General features: G+C 42.0%; 2 protein-coding genes across 2 annotated transcripts in view; both read right to left on the bottom strand.

Annotated features, from left to right (window-relative positions):
* The window catches only part of HTR4 (5-hydroxytryptamine receptor 4), a 131,936-nt gene that overhangs the window by 13,647 nt on the left and 95,515 nt on the right, over positions 1 to 22,774 (bottom strand). The window contains exons 9-11 of the mRNA XM_032594015.1: positions 16,236 to 16,389; positions 15,060 to 15,101; positions 10,685 to 11,253 (exon numbers count right to left, since the gene is read on the bottom strand). Of these exons, the coding sequence (XP_032449906.1) occupies positions 10,685 to 11,253; positions 15,060 to 15,101; positions 16,236 to 16,389 (765 nt within the window). The remainder of the gene's footprint in view (positions 1 to 10,684; positions 11,254 to 15,059; positions 15,102 to 16,235; positions 16,390 to 22,774) is intronic.
* Positions 13,341 to 13,949, bottom strand: LOC115523663 (actin-related protein 2/3 complex subunit 3). The gene has a single exon (XM_030329844.1). It carries the CDS (start codon positions 13,887 to 13,889, stop codon positions 13,353 to 13,355), a length of 537 nt encoding a protein of 178 aa, XP_030185704.1. The 5' UTR covers positions 13,890 to 13,949; the 3' UTR covers positions 13,341 to 13,352.

Genomic DNA, 22,774 nt, shown 5'->3' with positions numbered 1-22,774 from the left:
AGCAACTTCTACAATATGTTTACCAGTGAGTCTTACTGAATTCCCACATATCATAGGTCCACTAGAATCCTACGCTCATGCTTCATATCAACACGTGTACGACTGACTAACTGGGAACACAGACAGCCCTGAAGGCCACGGTTTCCATCTGACCAGAACTTGGCAATGCAGGAGGAAGGCAGTGCTGCTCGAAGAAGGAGGAGGAACCACCAAAAAACCCTCTACCGTCTCGTATTTGCCAACCACTTCTGCTGAAAATATCAACATAGAAAGAAAGGATGAGATATGGCCAACCACGGCTCTTTTCCCTTTTAGTCCTTCTTTACTCATCAGTTAGCTGAAGGTCGCGTGTTAGTGGAATGTGTGTACTCTCAAGAGGTGAGGTACAAACACTTGCGTGAGTTTTGTGCACTGGCTGGTAAAAACAAAGTCCATAAGCACCCTTGAATTGTCAGATACGATTTGCATGGTTCGTGTCATTTTGGTGATTCCATACAAGTGAAATGCTCTCATGTTTGCATTTAAAACTGGCTTTGGGTACTATAAATGGTAAATCTTTGCTAACAATTTAAAATTAAGTTTTACTTTCCTACTAGAGGACAGGTAAATAGCAAAGAAAACATGCCATGATGAGTTAAGAGAGAAACTGCAGATTAAAAAAAAAAAAAAAAAGGCTTTACATATTAATACTTTCAGTGGAAGCCTTTGTCTGCCTTTGACCAAGGGACCCTGAAAATTATGCCGCTAGCCCTGGTGGAGGCTGCAGGATACGAGGCAAGGTCATCCTCAAACCATCTTCGATTCACCCAGATTCAGTCTGCACTGGCTCAAAACAATGAGCTAACTGTTGAATCCAAGTGTAACCTCCGGAGTTCAAGGTAAAGGCCACAAAATGGCTGTTAAATGTCAAACAGCTTTCCAACATTAGCTGAAACCTCTCAGGATCCAAAGTAAGAGCACACCTAAATTATTGGCTCATCCATGGGTAATCTAGACCGCGGTGTGAAAACCTCTGTTTAAAAGGGGAATTCTGGTGTGTTGAGATTGAAAGTTGGGAAGCAGCAGCACAGTGAAAAAAAACAAGGACTCCGGTTATGGGATTCATGAATATTTTTTTTTAAGGGGTGAAAACTTATTTGAGTATACCTATTCCAGGTGGTTAACGGGATTTGATAAGAGCGTCCATCCATTCAACCAATAAGGGTATTAACTGAGCAAAAGGCTATACCCTCGGGGAACTTTCGGAAATAAAATAGACATGTAACCTGCCCTTATGTACTGACAGTCCGGCTGGGGGCACAGGTAGTAGATAATTAAACAGCAACTAAATACAAGGATAACTTCTGACCATTGTTATTTATCAAGGAAACAAAAAGTAATAGCCCGGAAAAAAATGCTTTTCTCCTACTGGTTTTTAGTTTTCTTTGCCTCTTTCTCACTTTTTCTCTCTATCTTCATATTTTCCTCCCCTATTGATTCCCTATTTAAACCTGAATATGTTGTGCGTGGAAATGTCAAAGACTTATATGGCGCATCCGTCAGAATTGCCTTATTTATTATTGAGCTTTGGTTGATAACACTTCGTAAGTCCGAAGGAAAGCATATGCTGCCTTATTCCAGACAGAAGGCTCACAGAGCTGTAGAGCTGTTTTCTCCAGTAGAACTTTCTACAATAATGAAAGTATTCTATTTATAACATACGGCTACTGAGTGTTTGGAATGTTAATGGTTACCCTATAGGACAACACAGCCCTAGAGATTCCCCAAGTCAACAAAAAACCCCTGTTTATCAGGCAGATTGACGGTGGGTAACAGAGGACAGCAGCCAAGAGCCAAGTTAGACAAACAAGAAGTTCTCTGGGAAGTGCTGGCCGAAATTCTCAGCCTTCTGAGGAGCCAGGTGAGTGTCCCAGCTTTGGGCAAGGTCTGAACCTGGAGAACCAGGGAATCATCTCAGCCTGGCCTGGGAGCAGAGAAATCCATCCTCAAAGCCAAATTCTGCATGCCGTCTCTGCATTGCTAAGCATGCAGTCTTAGCTATTTACCTAACTTATAAATAGTCTGTTCTCATCACATCATTATCTCTCCCCTGAGGACAGAGCTTTGCAGTTAGCAAAGCAATTTCACCTCCATTACCTCGTTTGATTTTCACAATGAGGTAGTGAGACAGGCAGGCCAGGGATTATTTACCCAAGAAGCCAACAATGGAATCCTCAGTGGATTTCATGTAGAGAAAAATTTCTGTTCTAAGGTTACACTCAATGCTACAAATCCTTACTCTGCCTTGGACCATCGAGGGCTACTTTCCATAAAGACAGTCAAACAGAAGAGAAGCGAGCCTGGGGAAAGGGACAGAAACATTCCTTTACCCCTTGTCAAGCCTCACAACGTGCCAGGCCCTTTACTAGGCTCTCCTCAGAGAGGAGACTCCTCAGGCAGCAGTGAACAGCAATGGCAAGATCCTTGACATTCATCCAATGGAAAGAGAACTCCAGAATCGAACCCCCAGTGAACTCCAAATCACATCAGTAGGGCTGATTCCCATCTCCTGTCACGGTACGTGGTCACAATCTATAGGATCACACTTTGCCTCCCAAGTGGCCAGAGTCACTTGGCTTGAAAATGGCTGAGCTGAAGCCGCTTCGAAAGGAATTTCACTAGTTAACATCACATGAAACTATGACTCTGAAAGGACCGAAGAATTATATGGTATGTGTCATAACCCTGAAGCACAACCAAAGTCAGCATACACTGGGCCATTCCAATCCATGAGGATCAGAGACTGTGGTTCTCAAAGTTTAACACAGGTAAGAATCACCTTGGCAAAAATGTCATTTTCCCTAACGTGCCCCAATTCAGTGAATGGGGCCCAGGAATGTGTGTTTTGACTCCGTTTCCAGGGGATTCTAATGCAAAGCATACAGAAGGAGTCATTTCAGCAAAACGATGTAGCCTTGTTTTCTCTTGCTCACGGCGGAACTAGGGCCCACAGGTAGACGTCACAGGGATGAAGATTTCAACTCAATGGAAGGAGACCTTTTAGATTCTAGAGCTGCCTAACCATTGAGCAGGCCCTTCAAGTAGCAATCCTCCCACCGCAGGAATTCAAGCAGAGATCGGGGGACCCTCATCAGTGATGACGAGGAAACTGTTGGTTAGGTAGCAATCCCTCCAGCTCCCAGTAAACCTTGCACACGATCCTGGTGATGTCCACTGTGCTGCGATTATTTGCTCGTGTGTCTCTTTCTTCAGTGAGGCTGTGAGCTCTGTGAGATACCGAGTCTCATTTTTCTTTCTCTACCACTCCCCTACACAGTGCATGGCAAGTCGATGCCCCGTGCACAGTTACTGTGAATCAAACCTAATAACCTACTCAGAACCTAATAAATCACCTTTCAGAGTCTGCAAACCTAGGCTTCTGACGAGTTTCCTGTAGTTTCAAAAGAAAAATCTGGATTTTTTTTTTTTTTTCTTCTGCTCTCCGCAGTGAACCCTTCACATATCTTTGACTTCTCCTTTAGGAAAGTATTTAAGTTCCCTTCGATAAAGATCTTACATTTTTATTTTGCACTTTTTTTTTTTTTTAAGTAACTTTAGTGACTGCTCCTGTGGATGGTGGTATTTTTCCTGATCCACATTCTAACTGGTGATTTCTAGTATGTAGGAATCGCTGAATGTTGAGTTAGTTATACAGTATCTGGACATCCTTGTGAAATGTCTTCATTTTCAGTTTACTGTGGGATTTTCCCGCTAAATAACCATATTGTTTATAAATAGTCACAGCTTTGCTCTTTTTTCTAAGTTTTATACTTATTTCTCCTTTCTGTCATTTGGATTTTGTGTGCAATGGTGAACAGCACAGGTGATGAGGCAACCTGTCTTGTCCCTGACTTGACTAGGAATGGAGTCAATGTCTTCTCACTGGGTGATTTCTTCCTTCTCTGCCATTATGTCTGATGGGAGTTTCGTACAGTGGGCAAAGTGACTCTTGTATAAGACTACGACAGACTGGTGGATGGGGAGAACAACTATAGAGCCAAGTTAAAGAAGTGACAAGGAGAGAGAAGCTGGCCCCAAATCCACTAAGAATCAGTTCATACAAATGATGAACCTCTTAGAATCCATTGCCCATACACTGGCATTATGCCTCCTCCTCCTCCTTCTTCTTCTTTTTTTTTTTTTTTAATGTTTATTTATTTATTTGAGAGGCGGGGGGAAGGGGAAGAGAGAGGGAGATAGAGAATCCCAGGCAGGCTCCACACTGCCAGTGCAGAGCCCAACACAGGGCTTGATCCCATGAACTGTGAGATCATGACCTGAGCTGAAATCAAGAGTCAAATGTTTAACGGACTGAGCCACCCAGGTGCCCCTATGCCTCTTTCTAATATATGTGGGCATACAAATTAAAACTGCCCCGAGAAACATATATATGACAATAATTCATGTTTGGAAGCTATTTTTAAAAGGCTATGTAACCTACATGTCTAGACAAACTACTTCAGGAGCCAATCAATGGCATTTTCACTTCTGTTTTGATCATGAGCTGGATATTCCAAAGAAGATGCTTATCTCACAGAACACCAAACACAACGGCAGACATCTCTGCTACATGGTACATTATTTCATTCAGTTTGAGTGGGCAAAGTCCTCTAAGACTGTCTTACAAAAGCTTATTTTATTTCTTTGGTTGCCCATGTGTTTGTTCAATAACAAAATGTAATACAAGTCAAAGGACTACGTGGCTAGACCTACTATTCCAAACCACTGAGGCAGACTGGCCTGTTTTTAATTCAACCTGGAAAAGCAGAATTCCATTTTCTCAAAAAGACTTTAAGAGAAAAAGGCCCCACAGTTTCAGAGTGTTGTCATGACCGGGCACTCCCCAGTGTGATTCTTAGGTCGCAGACTAACTCCTCTATACCTTATAGAGTCTCAGGAAAGGCAAGATGATTTTCAATTTTGAGTGTTTTAATATTTCATTAGCCTGAAGACAATCATGAAGACTTTGTGTGATCTTGGGCCAGTTACTCTCTTTAAACCTTGGATTTTCTCATTGTTAAAATCACGATAATTACAATAGCAGCCTACTCTGTTGTTGTAAAAAATTAAATGCAGTAATGCATTCAAAGTTCTTAAATTCAGTAACTGGCACATTTTTTTTTGAGTTATGCTCGGCATCATAATCATTATTAATAACACAGAATGACATGAATTTGTCAATGGATCCTTTGCATGAGGAAATGGAGTTGCACTTATCAAATTCCAATTTTTATTTTATTTTATTTTTAACTAATCTCCTACTCAACATGGGACTCAAAACTCAACGACCCTAAGATCAAGAGTCATGTGCTCTTTGGACGGAGCCAGCCAGGCACCCCTGAAATTCCAAATTTTAAACATGCAGCAGGAGGTTCAGGCATCATCTACATTTCTGTGGTTTACATTTTGTCACTATGATTAGATTTTGCATTTATTTAAAAAAAATTTTTAATATTTATTTATTTTTGAGACAGAGAGAGACACAGCATGAACGGGGGGAGGGTCAGAGAGAGAGGGAGACACAGAATCTGAAGCAGGCTCCAGGCTTTGAGCTGTCAGCACAGAGCCGGACACAGGGCTCGAACTCACGGACCGCGAGATCATGACCTGAGCCGAAGTCGGACGCTCAACCGACTGAGCCACCCAGGCGCCCAATTTTACATTTATTTTAGATCGAATTCCATATTTTCAATATCAGCTGATGGGTTTTTCTTTCTTAACGCTTTCCATCTGTCACTTATATGTTAGTTCTCCTTGAGAGCCACAGAAAGTGTCCAGGTTTAGTAGCATGGTAGGTGACAGTGGTACTTTTGGAGATAGAGGAGACTCAGGAAGTCTGGGGTGGGTGGGTGGGCAGGTATATAGGAGAGTTCTGTTTAAGGGACATTAAATGTGAGATTCCCGAGAGGCACCTATGTGAGGCTGTCAAGGAAGTAAATTGGATTTTGTGGTCTGGAGCTCAGAGGACAGCTCTGATCTAGAGCTACTAATTAAAAAGAGATTAATGGCACAAAAATGGTATTTAAAGCTATGGATGGTCAAATCACATTTAAAGCGAGAATGTCATTTGAGAAGACAATGAAGAACCGAGCCCTGAAGAACTCTAACATTTAGAGGCCAGATAGAGAAGGAAGAACCTATAAAAGATACTAAGAAAGAGTTGCTGGTGAGTCAGGAGGCAAACCAGGGAAGTATACTGTCCGGGAAAATGAATGTCAAAAATATTTCAAGAAGGAAGACAGGTTAACTGCAAGAGGCCAAATAAATAGCGCTTTTGAACTTTGGAACTTTTATATGACAAAAGTCAACCCAAGTTCAAAAGCAAGCGGAAGAGAAGGGAAAGTTTGAAAATTATGTAACAAGGATTAACATTTAGATGATAATAAAGAACACTCAGAAATTCATAAGAAAAGTACAGCAAAGTTGTCACACAAAGCACGATGTGTGTGAAAATGCAGTTCACATAAGGATAAATATTTGTCAACAACTTTGAAATTAGTCAGCAATTAACTTAGAAGAGGTTCAACCTAACCAACCACCTGGAAAATGCAAATTCAGTGAAAGAACATTTCTGTAATCAGCAAAATAGGAAAAGACGAGTAATGTACAGTGTTGGTGAAGGGAAGGAGTAGAGGTTACTCTCATACGCTGCTGATGAGACTGCAAATCTCTACAGCATTCTAGAAGGTCAGCCTTAAAGTAAACCTAACATTTGTAAATGCACATATACATCAATAGAGCAATTTTATTTTGGGTAGCTATCTAAAAGGAATACATATGCACAAAGAAATGTGTTCAAGGGCATTAAAAACAGTACAGTTAGATACAGCAAAAGAATGGAAACACCTACATATCCAATAATGGGAAATAAATCAATTTTAGTGTGTATTTTTAGTACAGAAGACTATGGAACAGTTAAAAAGAATGATTTAGATCTAAATGTTCTGAGATGCAAGGATCTCTGAAATACATTCTTAAGGGATAGAAAGCAAGGTGCAAAAAAGTACATATAAAACGACCCCATTTATGTAAAATACAAGTGATAAGAAAGTGCTACAGTTTCATACTTTTGCATGTGGCTGTTCAATTTTCCCGACGCCATTTGTTAAAGAGACGGTCTTTTCCCCACTGTATATTCATTCCTCCTTTGTTGAAGCTAAACCCAAAATGGAGTAAAGACCTAAACGTGACACCTGAAACCATAAAAATCCTTGAAGAGAGCACAGGCAGTAATTTTCTCTGACACTGGCCATAGCAACATTTTTCCAGATATGTCTCCTGAGGCAAGGGAAATAAAAGCAAAAATACACTATTGGGACTAAATCAAAATAAAAAGTTACTGCCCAGTGAAAGAAACCACCAAAAAACCTACAAGGCAACCTACTGAATGGAAGAAGATATTGGCAACTGACATATCCAAGAAAGGGTGAGTATACAAAATCCATAAAGCACTGATACAACGCAACACCCAAAAGACAAACGATCCAATTAAAAAATTGGCAGAAGACACGAACAGACATCTCTCCAAAGAAGACCTTCACATGACCAACAGACACATGAAACGATGTTCATCATCACTTACAATCAGGGAAATGCAGATCAAAACTACAATGAGCTATCACACCTGTCAGAATGGCTAAAATAAAAAAAAAAAAAAAACACAAGTGTTGGTGAGGATGTGAAGAAAAAGGAACCCTCGTGTGCACTGTTGGTGGGAATACAAACTGGTGCGGCCACTTTGGAAAATAGTATGGAGGTTGCTCAAAAAATTAAAAACAGAACTCCTCCTACCCGATGATGCAGTAATTGCACTATGGGGTATTTACCCCCAAAATACAAAAACACTAATTCAAAGGGATCCACGCACCCTTGTATTTACTGAAACATTATTTACAATAGCCAAACTATGGAAGCAGTCCAAGTATCCATCAATAGATGAATGGATAAAGAAGAAGTGGTATGTATACTGGAATATTATTCAGCCATAAAAAAGAACGAAATCTTGCCATTTGCAATGACACGGCTGGAACTAGAGAGTACAATGCTACGCGAAATCAGTCAGAGAAAGACAAATACCCTAAGATCTCCCTTCTATGTGGACTTTAAGAAACAGGGCAAATGAGCAAAGGGAAAAACAAAGAGAGAGACAAACCAAGAAATGGACTGTTAACTATGGAGAACAAGCTGATGGTTACCAGAGGGGAGGGTGGCAGGTGGGGATGTGGATAGGGGATGGAGAGGAGGGAGTGCACTTATCATGATGAAAAAGAATAAAATAAAAAAGTAAAGTAAGATAAAATAGAATACAATAAAGGGAGAGGAATCTATGAATTTGTATGTTTTACGCAGGTTTGTAAATGCATTTAAAAAATCACTGGATTAGTTTCAATTGTGAAGGATAAAACCAGGACAAAAGCCGATTGTACTTTTGATTATTTAGGTTTTATACTTCTTGAGTCCATCGGAATTTGTTGGTGTCCTGCTTATAGGATTTTTAAGGAAAACATAAATTTTTCCTAAGGCGTATTGATACAATCGATCTAGAGAATTCACTGCACGATGTATGAATTTATTCATCAAGAGTTTAAGTTCCTAGTGTATGTCGGGCAGCATATTGGGTATTTGGTACGGACCAGTGAACAAAACAGGCAGTGTTCCTGTCCTTAGCAAGCTGGGGGCTCAAAACAAGCCGGGGAGCCCTGCAATGGGCTCCAACAGTCGTCTCTGCATAGGCTTCCCCGCTCTTAGAAGATTCCTCACCCCCACAGAGGAGTATCTCAGACCAGTTTCCTGCAGTTTTCATTACCTCACTAAGAAATCACAAAAAATAAAGTATCGAGAGCACATCCACCAGCCACCTCTAAACTGTCATCTCTGTTTTACAACCACACGGCAGGTTTCCAAATGCGGCAGGGACGAAACACCGTTATCAGTCAGGTGGGTTTCTTGGGCTGTCCTGGAAAAGCCCCCCGCCACCCCCAGTCATAAACAACTGACACAAATCCAACTGCTAGAACATACAAGTGTAAGTCGTTGGGTGCCTGTACTGAGGCAGCTGCTGACTTAAATAGCTTTTAGGCGCCCCCCACAGAAGTTCCTGTACGCACACTTTACTACATGGTTAGATTCTTCCCATGACACTCGCTCAAGGCATAATAATCAGGGAAGAAGGTGAGCCTACGGGCGCAGCCTTTGAGGCTCTTGGAGCAGCTGGCATCACCATGCTAGGCTTTCACTACAAGTCAGACCACACTCGTAGCAGGAAATTGAATTCAGGCTTCTGAGCAGTCTCGGAGGCGAAGTGCTTATATTTCACTTGCAATCCCTATTTTGCCTTCTTCTTTTCTTACACATGCAAATAAAAGTTCCTCAGTTTTGGGTTGCCAGGACAGCTGAATACTGTCATCAGAAAAAATTAAATGCTTGTGTCAAAGAAGGAGCTGCTTTTTTAGAAATTCCTATGCATCTTGGGGCAAAGGAAAGCGAATGCCGTTGACAATTCATTCGTCTTTGCCATAGGATGAATGTACTTTTACATATGGTTTTTCATGGCTGAGAAAAACTCTAGCCCGGGGGAGCCAGAAAATGTTCAGGGTTTAGAAGCATCATGACTAGTCACTGAACATTCAACTCCACAGTGACCCCCATCTCCATCAACCTACGCGACCTTGGGTAAACCACTTGACCTTCCCATGCTCTTTCACATGCCATTTCCTTCCTCATGCTGTTCTATCTGCTAGAATGACTTCCTTGATTTCTCCTCCAAGTCTCCAATTCTTAAAAGATGCTGTCCTCTGAAGCTTTCCCTGAGTTTCTTAAGCCAAATCAGCTTCTTTCCTCCTCAAATCCCCCTTCTAGATTATCTCCACCTCCATTACATCAGTTATCACATGGTGTTACTGTTGCATATTTATCCTTCTATTTATTTTGTTTATCACGTTATTTTGTGGCCATCTTAGGATATCAAGCAATATGTTACTACTACTGCTCCTACTGACATTAATAATATTGTTAGTAATATCATGAGTGCTTACTATGTGTCAGTCCCCATATGAATACATTATTTCTAATTGTCACAATGGCCCTATGAAGTGGATATTATTATTATTACTATGTTTTTATAGTGGAGCAAAATAAAACCAAGGAAGATTATACAAATGATTAGTAGCGGCATTGAGTCGAAATAAAGTCTAGTTTACTTTAAATCCCATGCTGCTAACCACGGCTGTAAAACACTACCTAATAAATAACAGTAGATAATATTTACTAACTGCTCACTAGGTATCAGGCTCTATACTATGTGCTCCACACACATCAGCTAATTTGATCTTCATAAAAACCCCATGATGTAGATATTGTGAATATGATCTCATTTTTTAAAAAATGAAACGAAATTTCACAATGTTTAAATGACTTGCCCAAGGTCAGAGAACTGTGGAGAGTGAATCTGAATACAGGCCAGTCTCTCCCAGAGCCTGAGTCCTTACCCACTATTCTACTTCATGACCAGAGGGTAGAATTTTCTTTAATCCTTATAAACATTGCCCAGGTTTTCAAGAATAATCCTTCTGGAAACAAAAAACTGGAGAGGTAGCCCTTCCGAGTCACGCAAGCCAACAAAATCTATCGAGCCCCTGACACTCACCTTAGCACATGTGTGGATCCATTAATGGTTGTGGTTGAACAGGGCACAGCCTGGCCCAGAATGGAGGGTCTTCGGTAGCGCTCATCATCACAGCAGAGGATGATGAGGAAGGCACGTCTAAAAGACTTATTCAAGAAGGCGTAGAGAAAGGGGTTCAACCCAGAATTGATGTAGCCGAGCCAGAGGAAAGCGGTCCACACCTGCCCGGGAACAGTGTAGTCTATGAATGGATCCACAATATTGGTGACAAAGAATGGAGCCCAGCAGAGGCAGAAACAACCCATGATGATGCACAGGGTCTTGGCAGCTTTGGTCTCTGTCCTCATGCGATGAGTGCTGTGCTGGTCGGCCGGCTGGGGCCTGCCCTCTGAGGGGGCCCCTGCCCGTTGTAACATCTGGATCTGGTGGGCATGTTCCTTCGCTGTGACATAGATGCGATAATAGGCCAGCACCATGAGGAGAAACGGGATGTAGAAGGCCACCACAGAGCAGGTGATGGCATAGGGCTTGTTGACCATGAAGATACAATACGTAGAGTTAGAGTTCTGGTTGAACTTCCTTTTTTCTATCTGAGAGTTGGAGAGAGAGAATAATGAGGGAAGAAGGGAGAAAAGGGAAGGAAAAATTGAAGAGAAAGAAGCAGGAGGGGAATGAGGAAAATTGTAAGAAAAGAAAAAAAGATGGAAAAGAAGAGAAAACGAGGAATTGGAAGGGAGAGAGAAAAGGAGGGGAACAGAGAAGGGCAGAGAAGGAAGAGGAAAATACAAGAGGAAAAGGAGGAGGGAAAAAGAGAAGGTTTATCAGCAAAATTCTCTTTTTCTTATTAGCCTACAGCACCTAGAATCACAATGGTAGAAGAGAAACATGATTGCATCCCGGGGCGCAGAGGCATTGTCTGAGCACCAGGGGCTGAAGGCTCCAGGAAAGAGTAGAAATAAGACAGAGACAAAATCATCCTTCATTCCCTTTACCCAGCCGATAGCAGAGTTAGCCTCTCCCTTTCCCTTCTGCCTCCACACAATATACCTGGTAGAAAAGGGCTTTGAACTCAGGCTCATCTTCCTCAGGGCTGTCCTTACATCTCAGCATTTCCCATATAAAATTTAGAATTAGTTTATCAATCTCCATACAAATCTTTGAGGATTTTGCCTGGAGTCAGTGTAGAATGATTGAGGGAAATGGACTTCTTTCCCATGGTCAGCTTTCCAATTCACAAACATGGTAAGTCTTTCCATTACTTACATCTTTTGAAATTTATTTCAGTAATATTTTACAATGTTTGTTGGAAATGTCTTGCATGTCTTTTGTCAGATTTATTCCTAAGTATCTGTTATTCTATTGCAAATGGTACCACGTTAAAGTCCTTAATCTTAATTGTTTGTTGCTAGTATGTAGAATTCAGTGAAGACTTTTTTTGTATGGCTATGTATCTAGCAACTTTGTTAAATTCGTTATTAATATTTCATTTCTAGATTCTTATGAATTTTCTCCGTAAGTACCCATGTGACCTGCAAATAATAAAAATCTTAACAATCTTAAGACCAATCTTAACACCACTTTTCTTGCATTATGGACCTCGATAAGACCTCCAGTGTAATTTTCAATAGAACAGGTAATAGTGGATGCCATTTTACCCTCCCAGTTTTAGGAAAGGAGTTTCAATTTTTTACTATTAAGTATGATACTTGCTAGAAGTTTTTTATGGATGCTATCTTCTATTTTCAGTTTGATGGCAATTTTTTTAAATCATGAACAGATACTGAATTTTGTCAATGAATTTCTGGCAATAAAGAGATGATCACGTGGGCTTTCCTTCTCTCTTGTATTAATATGGTGAATTACAGCGATTGTGTTGCATTCCTGGAATAAACTTCACTTGTATTAGATACAATGACAGACTGGATCTCTTTAAAAGGTTGAAAGGCTTTTCTCCCTACTATAAACTCTGTCTGCTGACAGCTCTGAGTTATCAGCCTTGTCTAGGAAGAGCCTTTGGCTGAAAAGAGCTGTATAATCCAATGACACTTCCTGCCTGAGGTCAGCCTGTATACAGTGTGAATATACACACGAACGTATGGATAACAATTATATATAATACACACATATGCAATTTTATCTGTGTGCACATTTAGTGTCTTGTCTCATGGTATATTCTAAGGTTATAGTGGAACTCCCTATTTTTTTTTTTGAATGTTAGAAATTTCTTTATTATTACCTATTCTTATTAAGCACCAGCTTAATAACACAGAAAATTTCAAATCACCCTTCGACAGCCCATTCTTCCCCCGCCACCCTAATTCTTGATAAAGAGCTCTTCAAGTGAAGACATGCTCTCTTCTCTCTTCCGTATAAAACTTTATCAAATAAAGGCTGGGGCGCCTGGGTGGCGCAGTCGGTTAAGCGTCCGACTTCAGCCAGGTCACGATCTCGCGGTCCGTGAGTTCGAGCCCCGCGTCAGGCTCTGGGCTGATGGCTCAGAGCCTGGAGCCTGTTTCCGATTCTATGTCTCCCTCTCTCTCTGCCCCTCCCCCGTTCATGCTCTGTCTCTCTCTGTCCCAAAAATAAAATAAAAAAAACGTTGAAAAAAAAAAAATAAAGGCAAAGAACTGTGTACATCTTGCTGTAAAATGCTGCCGATGGCTGTGGGAAGTATCTGCCCAGGCTCCTTTTACTGTCCAGGTCCTGAAAGACTCTTGTTCATGAACTGTCTCTTCACAAAGCAAGTCCACCACTTGCTAGGTTTATCATTCTGAGGATCAAAAACTTTCTCACAAAGTCTCAGTCCAGTCTCTTGTCTCAGCTGCTGTAAGTAGGCCCTCATCACCTCATCTTCCTGTTTGTTTGCAGGTTTGGCATAAATTGCATTAAGTGGAAAACCAGGCTCTCCAGGAATAGGAAAATTAGTGATTCCCAGGGTATACATTTCTTTCTCACCTTGGCTTTTGGAATTGCACTTTTGGAGTTTCTTCAGACACTCAGAAATATAGAGTGTTATATATATCAAGGTTCTATCAGCTTCATTCTTAATCTCATAGTTTTTGAAGAAAACATTGGCCTTGAAATAATAGATGGCTTCATCCACAATATCTGTATCTTTTGTCTCTCTAGGGGCGGGTCCTTTGAACTGACTTCTGATAGGCAACAGTGCCATGTTTCCAATGAGTTTGGTATCGGGGTCCATGAGAGAAGAGTGGTAAGCCGGCATCTTGGCGGCACCCGGTTTCAAGCTAGACCAGGAGGTTGGGGTTAGAGCGCTACGCTCTGGAACTCCCTATTGAATTGACATTTTTCTTATAACGAAATCCCTTTATCTCAGGTAAGATGATGTGCCTTAGATTTATTTCATGACAGCTACACCACCTTTCTTTTGATTAGTATTTGCATATTATAGCTTTCCATTATTTTATATCAACCTTACTGTCACCTTACATTTCATGGGCCTCTCTTACAGGCAGCATATATTATGTATTGATTGGTTGATGAAAATATTCGGACCAGAACTTGCAGGAACCTAACTCTGTATTCCTCCTAGGGGCAAAGATATTCAGTATTTGCTAATTTAGTGTTTGTGGCAACTTATAGAACCTAATTACTGTGAATGATGAGAATCAACTGTACCTGTACTGTGAACATGCGGGTTGTGTTAGCGTCTCCCTAGGCCAATTCAATGTGCAGATGAGTGGACAGATATGAAATGCAATCATGGCACCATGGAACGAATATGAGGCATGTTCATAGCAAGCAGGTGCCCCCATTCCCCAACTGCGGGAGGTAAATGGGGGATGCCCCCCTCTCACTCTTGAAATGAACAGCGGTTCTCTAGATTCTTTCCCTTAGAAATTCTATATCCGAAGGTAAGAGTGCGGCACCCTTTTTTAAAAGTTCTGATTCACAAAAGTTTATGCTTCCAAAGGTCTTCTCCATTAGGGAGGAAGTTTAGCACAGAGATCAAGAGCACAGACCCTGGAGTGCAGGAAGCTTGAACTTAGCTAGAGTCACCACTACTCCCTGCCAATCTGACATTAGCTAATAACTGCACCTCTCTGATGCTCAGTTTCCTGAGAACAACGATAGGATCGACTTAATAGCACTGTTGTGAGGCTTGCAAGAGGTTCACAGTAATAACAATTAAGTGAATATGGGGCTTGGCAAACAGTAAGCGCTCAACATTTGTTGGCCGTTGTTACTCTACTGGTTGTTGGAAACTTGAATTTCATTTCCCTTGAGATTGGCAAGGCTGAAAGTTTGAGAGAAGAAGGATAGGATTCAAGAAAATATCCATACAGTCTCCCTTGTATGAATCCCCTTTTACTTCTCCACTCCTTTGTCCCCAGCACTTCTTTCAGAAGCCCAAGGAACTCTTGTTCTGACATACCACATGCAAATCCTGGCCCAGCCTTGGCTTGGATATCCTTTCCTGGACAAAGAACAAGGCAAGATTAGGGGCTAGGGACGTGGTGGAGAGAAGAACAAGCAGCTTCTACTCTAACTGGTCTTGTGGGGCTGGAGCTTGCTCTCGATCTTTCCTCTCCAGTCCCCTTCCTACCTCAACACGGTCCTGGACCGAAGGTTAGAGTGACCGCCTGACAACTTCCTTAGGGAACATATATCGCTGCTAGTGAACACGCACCATAACTTTTGATCCTCATTGCGAGTTTGGCACTAGGAGCATACTGGGTCAGAGCTGGAAATCTCTGGAAGATCATCCGGACAGGGGCTGGCAAATGCCTGGCTCGTGTGCCACACTCTGCTCTCCTACTCTCTGGGAGACACTCCCCCACTGAAGACCAATGCACCTTCTCACTGCAGTCCTTCAAGGTCAGGGACAGAGCTGGACTCAGGGTCCAGTTCTCTCGACTCCTGGCCCAGGCTTCTCTTCATTCTCTGGAAGCCTCTGCCCACATGACATGTTGTCTGCTGGTCACTGGCAGCCATGAAATGGGACGAAGGCCTCTTGGGGCACATCACATGTCTCAGGCTCTCTGGTCTGAACACCAAGCTTGGAGTACCTGTTGTGCTATTTGACCAGCATGTTACTTTACGTTTTTGAGCCTGATATTCCTCATCTGGATGAGATGACGGAAGGATGTTATTAGGATTCTATGTTAAAGTCTGAGCATATTTTCTGGCATCCAACAAATATTCTAAAATGTTAGCTTGCCTTTTTTTGTTGTTGCTGTTGTCACTTAGATCACTATCAGAATCTTTCTGGGGCGCCTGGGTGGCTCAGTCGGTTGAGCGTCCGACTCTTGGTTTCGGCTCAGGTCACGATCTCATGATTTGTGTGACTGAGCCTGGCATCAGGTTCTATGCGGGCAGTGCAGAGCCTGCTTGAGATTCTCTCTCTCTCTGCCCCTCCCCAATGCATGCGTGTGTGCATGTGCTCTCCCTCTCTCTCCCTCCCCCAAATCAATAAACATGTACATATATAAAAAAAAGAATCTTTCCTAGAATATCCACCCAACTTGATATTGTTTATTTATTTAGAATCTCAGGCAAATAAGGTAAATCAGAGATTAAAACAGCAGGCACTCTCTGCATAGGTACTCACCAGATCAATTATGCCAATATTATTCCAGCCTTGCATTATAGGGAGAAAAGAGATAAACGTGGGGATGACCCAGCAGCCTCCCAGCATTAGCGCGATGCGCAGAGGGGTCATCTTGTTCCTATAGACCAGAGGCTGGCAGCAGATGGCATAATACCTGGAGAGAGAATAGAAGGTGTGGGTGCCACGGGAAAGGAAGAACGAGAGGGAAAAGGAGGGAAGAATAATTGAAGAGAAAGAAGAGGAGAGAAGGAGCAGAGAGGAGAAGGGGGATAAGAAGACGAAACATCGGGAAAGTGGGAAATTAGAGGGGCAAGTAGAGCATAAAATAAGAAAGAAAAGAGAAAATAATGGGAAAAAAGAGGAAGAGTGGGTAGGAGAGAAAGGGAAGATGCAATGAGAAAAGAACAGAGGAACGAAAAAGGCAATTACACAATGAAATGTGGTATCGCCCCATGAGTTTCTGCTAACAAAAATGTAAACTTCAGATCACATCTGAGAGTCACTGTCTGGAGTTGGCCCCACATCCCTCTTCCTCTCCCCGTATATGAAAAGCCTGACACTCCCTCACCTGACGGTCTGCTCTGTCTCAGGCGTGTTTCCGAAACTTACCTTCGTGCCTGGGCATTTCAGAAGATTCTGTCCAGCCCTCTGGACTGTAGTGCCCAAGGCAACTGTAGCCTCTTCGATAACAAGGTGATGTCTCCCAGGCTTGGCCCTACATCTGAGCTCTAAGAAATGTATCTCAGATTTGTCCCCATACTCTGAATTACCTGGCTATCTTGCAGTGAAATTCTAAGTCAGTGTTCCAGAGATTCCACTCCTCTCCTACATCAGACGCACCTGAGGAGGCCCATTTAAAATGCAAATTCCAAGCATCTCCTGCATCACAGTCTGTTGACTGTTTGCCTCCTTCCATATGACAAATGGAAGTCAAAACTGCTGTTTGCTAAAAACGTCCAGCCCTTCCGGGCACATGAGCTTCCTGGCTTCCTTGTGGTTGGATGGGGCCAAGTGATTGGTCTGGTCAAGGAGTTGGAAACACAACTGACGTGCATTACCTCTGGACCTGCCCATTTAAGTGTTTCTCTGATGCCCAGAAGGTAAAAGTTCGAATTTTCCCTACTCCATCATTTCCTGCCTACTGGTGGACACCACGTCGCCCCTATTTACCAGGGTCTGCTCTTCCTCATGGAACTCACTGCTCCTGGCTTTTTGAGTCCATGTTCTGCCAATGTGCTAGCCTCCTTCTTTCCTCCAGACAGAGATGCAACCTACTCTACTCAGTGATCTGGGCTCTAACTCCCAGACTGCTTCTTGCATGCTATTCCAGTCTTGGAAACCACCACTTCCACACCCAGGCAACTGTGGGAATTTGACAAGAGGCACAATACCCCAGTAGGTCTATCGGCTATTTGCCTTTGGAAGAATCACAGAATAAGCGCAAACAGAAAGCCTGGGGGCTAGGTCTGTTCTTTAAGATTTGATACCATTTAATGATGAGACACCCCCTTATACCCGTCATTTTATGCAATTTGCTTTAATTTTTCCCACCTCTTCTTTTCTTTTCTTAATTCAAAGCCTAACTAACCTAACAATGGCTATATTCTTTGAAGAGGTGGTGGTAGGACGAGTTGGGAAAGAGGGTGGCATAAGAAGGAGAGCTTGTCCTGTGTTGGAACATGAGACGTGGGGGCCTCAGGAACTGAGAGGGCAGAATTACACCTTTCCCTCCAAGGCGTCAGGGAGCAGCTGACCACACTGTGCCAGCAAGCTTCCTGTGGCCAGTAACACAGTGGGTGTCCTGACCTGCACCAGAGTGCAAGAAACGACGGACCAAAGAATGGGAGAAAGGCTCCCCTGGGAACTCATTTTCTCTATCTATAAAACTAACACGGTGACAAAATCTGGCTAAAGATAGCTCAGCAGTGGAAAGAATCATGATTGGTTAGAATTCCCCCCATGATCTTGACTTATGAGAAAGGCCAATCGTTATCAGAATGACAGGTTTTTCTGAATGGCGGTATTAACAATCATACAGATTTATTATTAACATAGAATTAATCATGAATTTGGGGTATACGAAAATATTTTTTAAAACACTTTTAAAATGTATTTATTTATTTTGAGAGAGAGAGAAAGAAAGTATGAACGGAGGAGGGGCAGAGAGAGAGAGAGAGGGAGAAAGAGAGAATCCCAAGCAGGTTCCGCACCATCAGCAGGGAGCCTGACGTGGGGCTCAAACTCACAAACTGTGAGATCATGACCTGAACTGAGATCAAGAGTCAGATGCTTAACTGACTGAGCCACCCAGGCACCCCTACTTTTTTTTTTTTTTTTTTTTTTTTTTTTACAAATTCTGCTCCTTTCTTCATGCACTGGAGGGTCTAGATTAGACATTTGGTTTTATCCATTTAGCATCCTTCCTCCTTTCTTTTGATAATAACATCCCAAAGCCATTGGGAATTACCTCTTCTCTGTCACTTTCATGTTGTTGGGAGAGCAAATGATGGTGCTCCCGACTTTTCTGGCCAGGGAGTGACCCAGTCAGACTTTTTCCTGGGACTCTGAATGCCACATGCAGTAATGCAGAGATGGGGAAGTCAGCGAAAGCCTCCTGGTGGGGCTGGGAGTAACTCTCACTCCTTGCATTGTTGGGCAGCCATGATCTTGCCTTTCAGGTCCTCTTTCTTTAGTTCCTCCTTTGATTAGATAAGCTACCACGTATCTTTCCAATAAACTCCCTTTTTTTTTTTTTCCTTTGCTTAAGCTAGTGTTATGGATTGAGTTTGTCCCCTCTTCCTTTCCTAAAAAAGTATGTTGAAGTCCTAACCCTCAGTACCTTGGGATAGGACCTTATTTGGAAATCGAATCTTCACAGAGGTCATAAGATTAAAATGAGGCCATTAGTGTGGGCCCTGATCCAATATGGCTAATGTCCTTATAAAAAGGGAAATTTGGACACAGATTCAGATATGCTCAGAGACAGCAGATTGGAATGGTCTGAAGCTAAGAAGGGCCAAGGAAAAATCCTTCCCCTGTAGGTTTCAGAGGTAGCGTGGCCCTGTTGACATCTTGGTTTCAGACTTCTAGCCTCTAGAACCATGAGACGATACCTTTCTTGTTCTAAGAACCCAGTTTATGGTACTTGTTATGACAGCTCTAACAAACTAATAAAGTTGGCTAAAGTTAGTCTCTTGCCACCAAAGTTTCCTGCATCAGTAAAAATGGTTTCGAATGTTAGACATGTCCTCCATAGATACTTTAAGTAAGAATGTCTTGTTTCATTCAATACACTTCCATAGCATAGCTCAAAGTTATAACATCCCTTCATCTACCATATCAAAGAAGGCAATCGAGGGCTAAGTGTAGAACAGATATTGCCCTATCTTTGCTGTATAATTTATGATTCTTGAGGTTTGGAATAGATGTTGAATAAAGGCAACATTTCACGAATTTCGGTTGGATCTCCAGTGTCACAGAAATCCCAAAATTCAAAAAGACAAGCCAAAATTAAATACCCTGTGGGCCAAAAGGTAAGTTTGAGGAAGCAGGATATCTCACCTGAGAAGAGTCTTTAAGCTTCCATATGTGGACACAGATATTCAGAGGGTCATGTGGGGCAGACAGTAGAATTTACAGAAGAGGACTTCATAATATATAGTTATATTGGTGCTCAGAACACTTTTGTGGAAGTCTCTCTTTCTAAGTCTCGCTTGGCCAAGATGATTGTCTGATTCCCATGGTATGATGAATATCCTGTGCATAAGAAGATCTCCTCATGTTTGATGTGGGTGGGAGGATGGGCAAAATAGGTATAGAAGATTAAGGGGTACCAACTTCCAATTATAAAATAAATAAGTCATGGTGATGTTAAGTACAGCTGAGGGAATATGGTCAGTAGTATTGTAATAACCATATATGGTGACCAGTGGTAACTAGGCTTACTGTGGTGGTCATTTCATAATCGATGTAAGTGTCATATCACTATGTTGTACATCTGAAAGCTATATAATATTGTATGTCAATTATACTTCACTAAAAATAGTTAATTAGATTTAATTTTATTTTTTTAAGTTTATCTTGGGGGGGGGGGCGGAGAATGGGTGGGGGAGGGGCAGAAGGAGAGGAGACAGAAAATCACAAGCAGGTTCCCCGATGTTAGTGCAGCACCTGATGTGGGGCTTGAACTCATGAACCACGAGATCATGACCTGAGCCGAAGTCGAGAGTTGGATACTTAACCAACTGAGCCATGCATATGCCCCGATTAGATTTAATTTTTAAAAAATGAAATGGTCTGCTGTCCGGTGTCCATGTCCATGGACTGCTGCCCAATGTCCTCACTTTAATTTGCATTACCCCAGGTTACTAGAAGGTCCTGCCACAGAGGAGTCAATAGTGGTGACAGATTTCCTTTTGAAGTTCAACTTCAAGAGGGATACTGTGAATGTCGTGCACATTTTACCAATCTTTTATACATTTGATCTATATAGTCAGTGCCCTGGCCAGTGAATTCCTGAAAGAAAGTTGCTTGGACAGCTCATTCCATAGGGGCTCAGGTGGGATACATCTATGTGAAAGACGCATAGACTGTTGTAGAAATTTACTCTTGCATGATGTGGGGTGGTTGGGTAAGCCTGAGAAAAAATCCTTTATCTCCTACTTTAAAAATCAGTGATGAGTAAAAGGAAAAAAAAATTTTAATTTTACTTAGATTGCACTGGCCGAGTTGCAAGTGATAGATCAGGATGAATAAGAACATTGTGTCTAGGTATGTGTTTGACTTGAATCTTTCCCTCTACATCATTTTTAGCCTGACGCTACCTTGCCATAGACATACTTTGATTTTTTAAGTAGCATGTGGTGTAAAAAACATGAGATTTGTATTTGGAGCTCAGATGACAGCACCCACTTGACTGATGGGTTCAAGATTGTTACCAAAGCGTTGGCCCTGTTGAGGCAGCTTCCCTGAATAAGCCACCACATATCCTTCTATCTTTCCCAATAACTTTCTAATCTTTGCTTTCTAGCAACGAATCAAGAAAAATAAAAATCCTTTCCAAGTCTGCATTCAAGAGTTTAAATTAGGTAGGTGAAAACAAACATCCCTGAATAAAATGATTAAAATAAAAATTGATTTTGGGGGCGCCTGGGTGGCTCAGTCAGTTCAGCGTCTGAGTCTTGATTTCGGCTCAGGTCACGATCTCACAGTTCGCAGGTTCGAACCCCAAGTCGGACTCCGCACTGCACGGAGCCTGCCTGGGATTCTCTCTCTCTCTCTCTCTCTCTTTCTCTCTCTCTCTCTCTTTTTCTTTCTCTGCCTCTCCCCTGCTGTTCTCTCTCTCTCTCTCAAAATCAATAAATAAGCTTTAAAAAACTGAGTTTGAGTGTTATTTGACTAATGGAGCTTCCTTAAAAATTCTAACCTCTGTCAACAAATCAGGGACTAGACAGGAATCTGATAAGTTGATTGTCACCTGTCATGGTTACTGTTTAATTCCTATATTTGGATTATATTACTCTGCAAAATCACAAAAATATGTATCCTATTGTGAACTGCGCCCCAAACACACATATAAATACCACCAGGCAGAAGTAGCTAAATTTGCAAGTTCTTTGGAGATCAAAGTGCACCAGCTGAGTTAGTAGGTTCTATTCATCTACTTACCAAGGGCTCTACCAGTATTATCTCATTTAGTCCCCGCAACTATTCATGGGACAGGAACTATAAAGGCACCCATTTCATAGATGAGGACACAAACACACAGAAGTGTCAGGATTTGTTCAAGGTAAGAGCTGACCTGGGATCTAGCTCAGGCCATTTGATTCAAGGGACAGGATGTCAACTTCACCACCATCACTTCACTCTGCCACCTTCCCTAAGCCCCCAAGGAATTATTCTAACTCTTTAAAAGCCACTTTGGAAACAGTCGAAACACTGGATCTCACAACTGAAATCCCTGAAATCCCTAAATCCTCTCTAAAAAAATGAAGTGTATCCAGGCCATCCTGAATGCACCAGGGACTGGGAATTCACCAAAAACCACTGAACTACTCTCTAAACTTCAGGCTACTCTAAAGTTAGGGAAGTTTATTCCAAAATTGATTCCCTGTAACTTCCAGTTTTACCCTCTCGATCAATTAAAAATCTCTCTCTCTAATTCGTTCTCTGCATCACGGTCCTACAGACAACTGAAAAGAGCTTTCCCCTTCTTCTGAAATCCTACTTTGTGCAGGAAAAATATTCCCAGTTGTATTCAACCCAGGTTGATCTCACTCACCAAGGGATGTCTGGCAATGGCTGGAGACATCTGTTGTTGTCACAACTGGGAATGGTCATGCTTTGGGCATTCAGTGGGTAGAGGTCAGAGACGCTGAAAGTCTTAAAATGGACAAGACAACCCCCCCACTCCCCAATAAAGAATCATCTAACTACAACATCCATAGTGGTGGAGTTGAGAGACCCTGGTTTAGAGGAGGTGATATACGCCAACAGCCAGGGCTTCATGTCCTCTGCATATGCCATAGTGTGCCATTATG

This window comes from Lynx canadensis, chromosome A1 (genome assembly GCF_007474595.2).
Source record: "Lynx canadensis isolate LIC74 chromosome A1, mLynCan4.pri.v2, whole genome shotgun sequence".
Taxonomy (NCBI): Eukaryota; Metazoa; Chordata; class Mammalia; order Carnivora; family Felidae; genus Lynx; species Lynx canadensis.
Note: the sequence above shows the minus strand (reverse complement) of the source record. Positions and strands in the feature narration are given on the sequence as shown.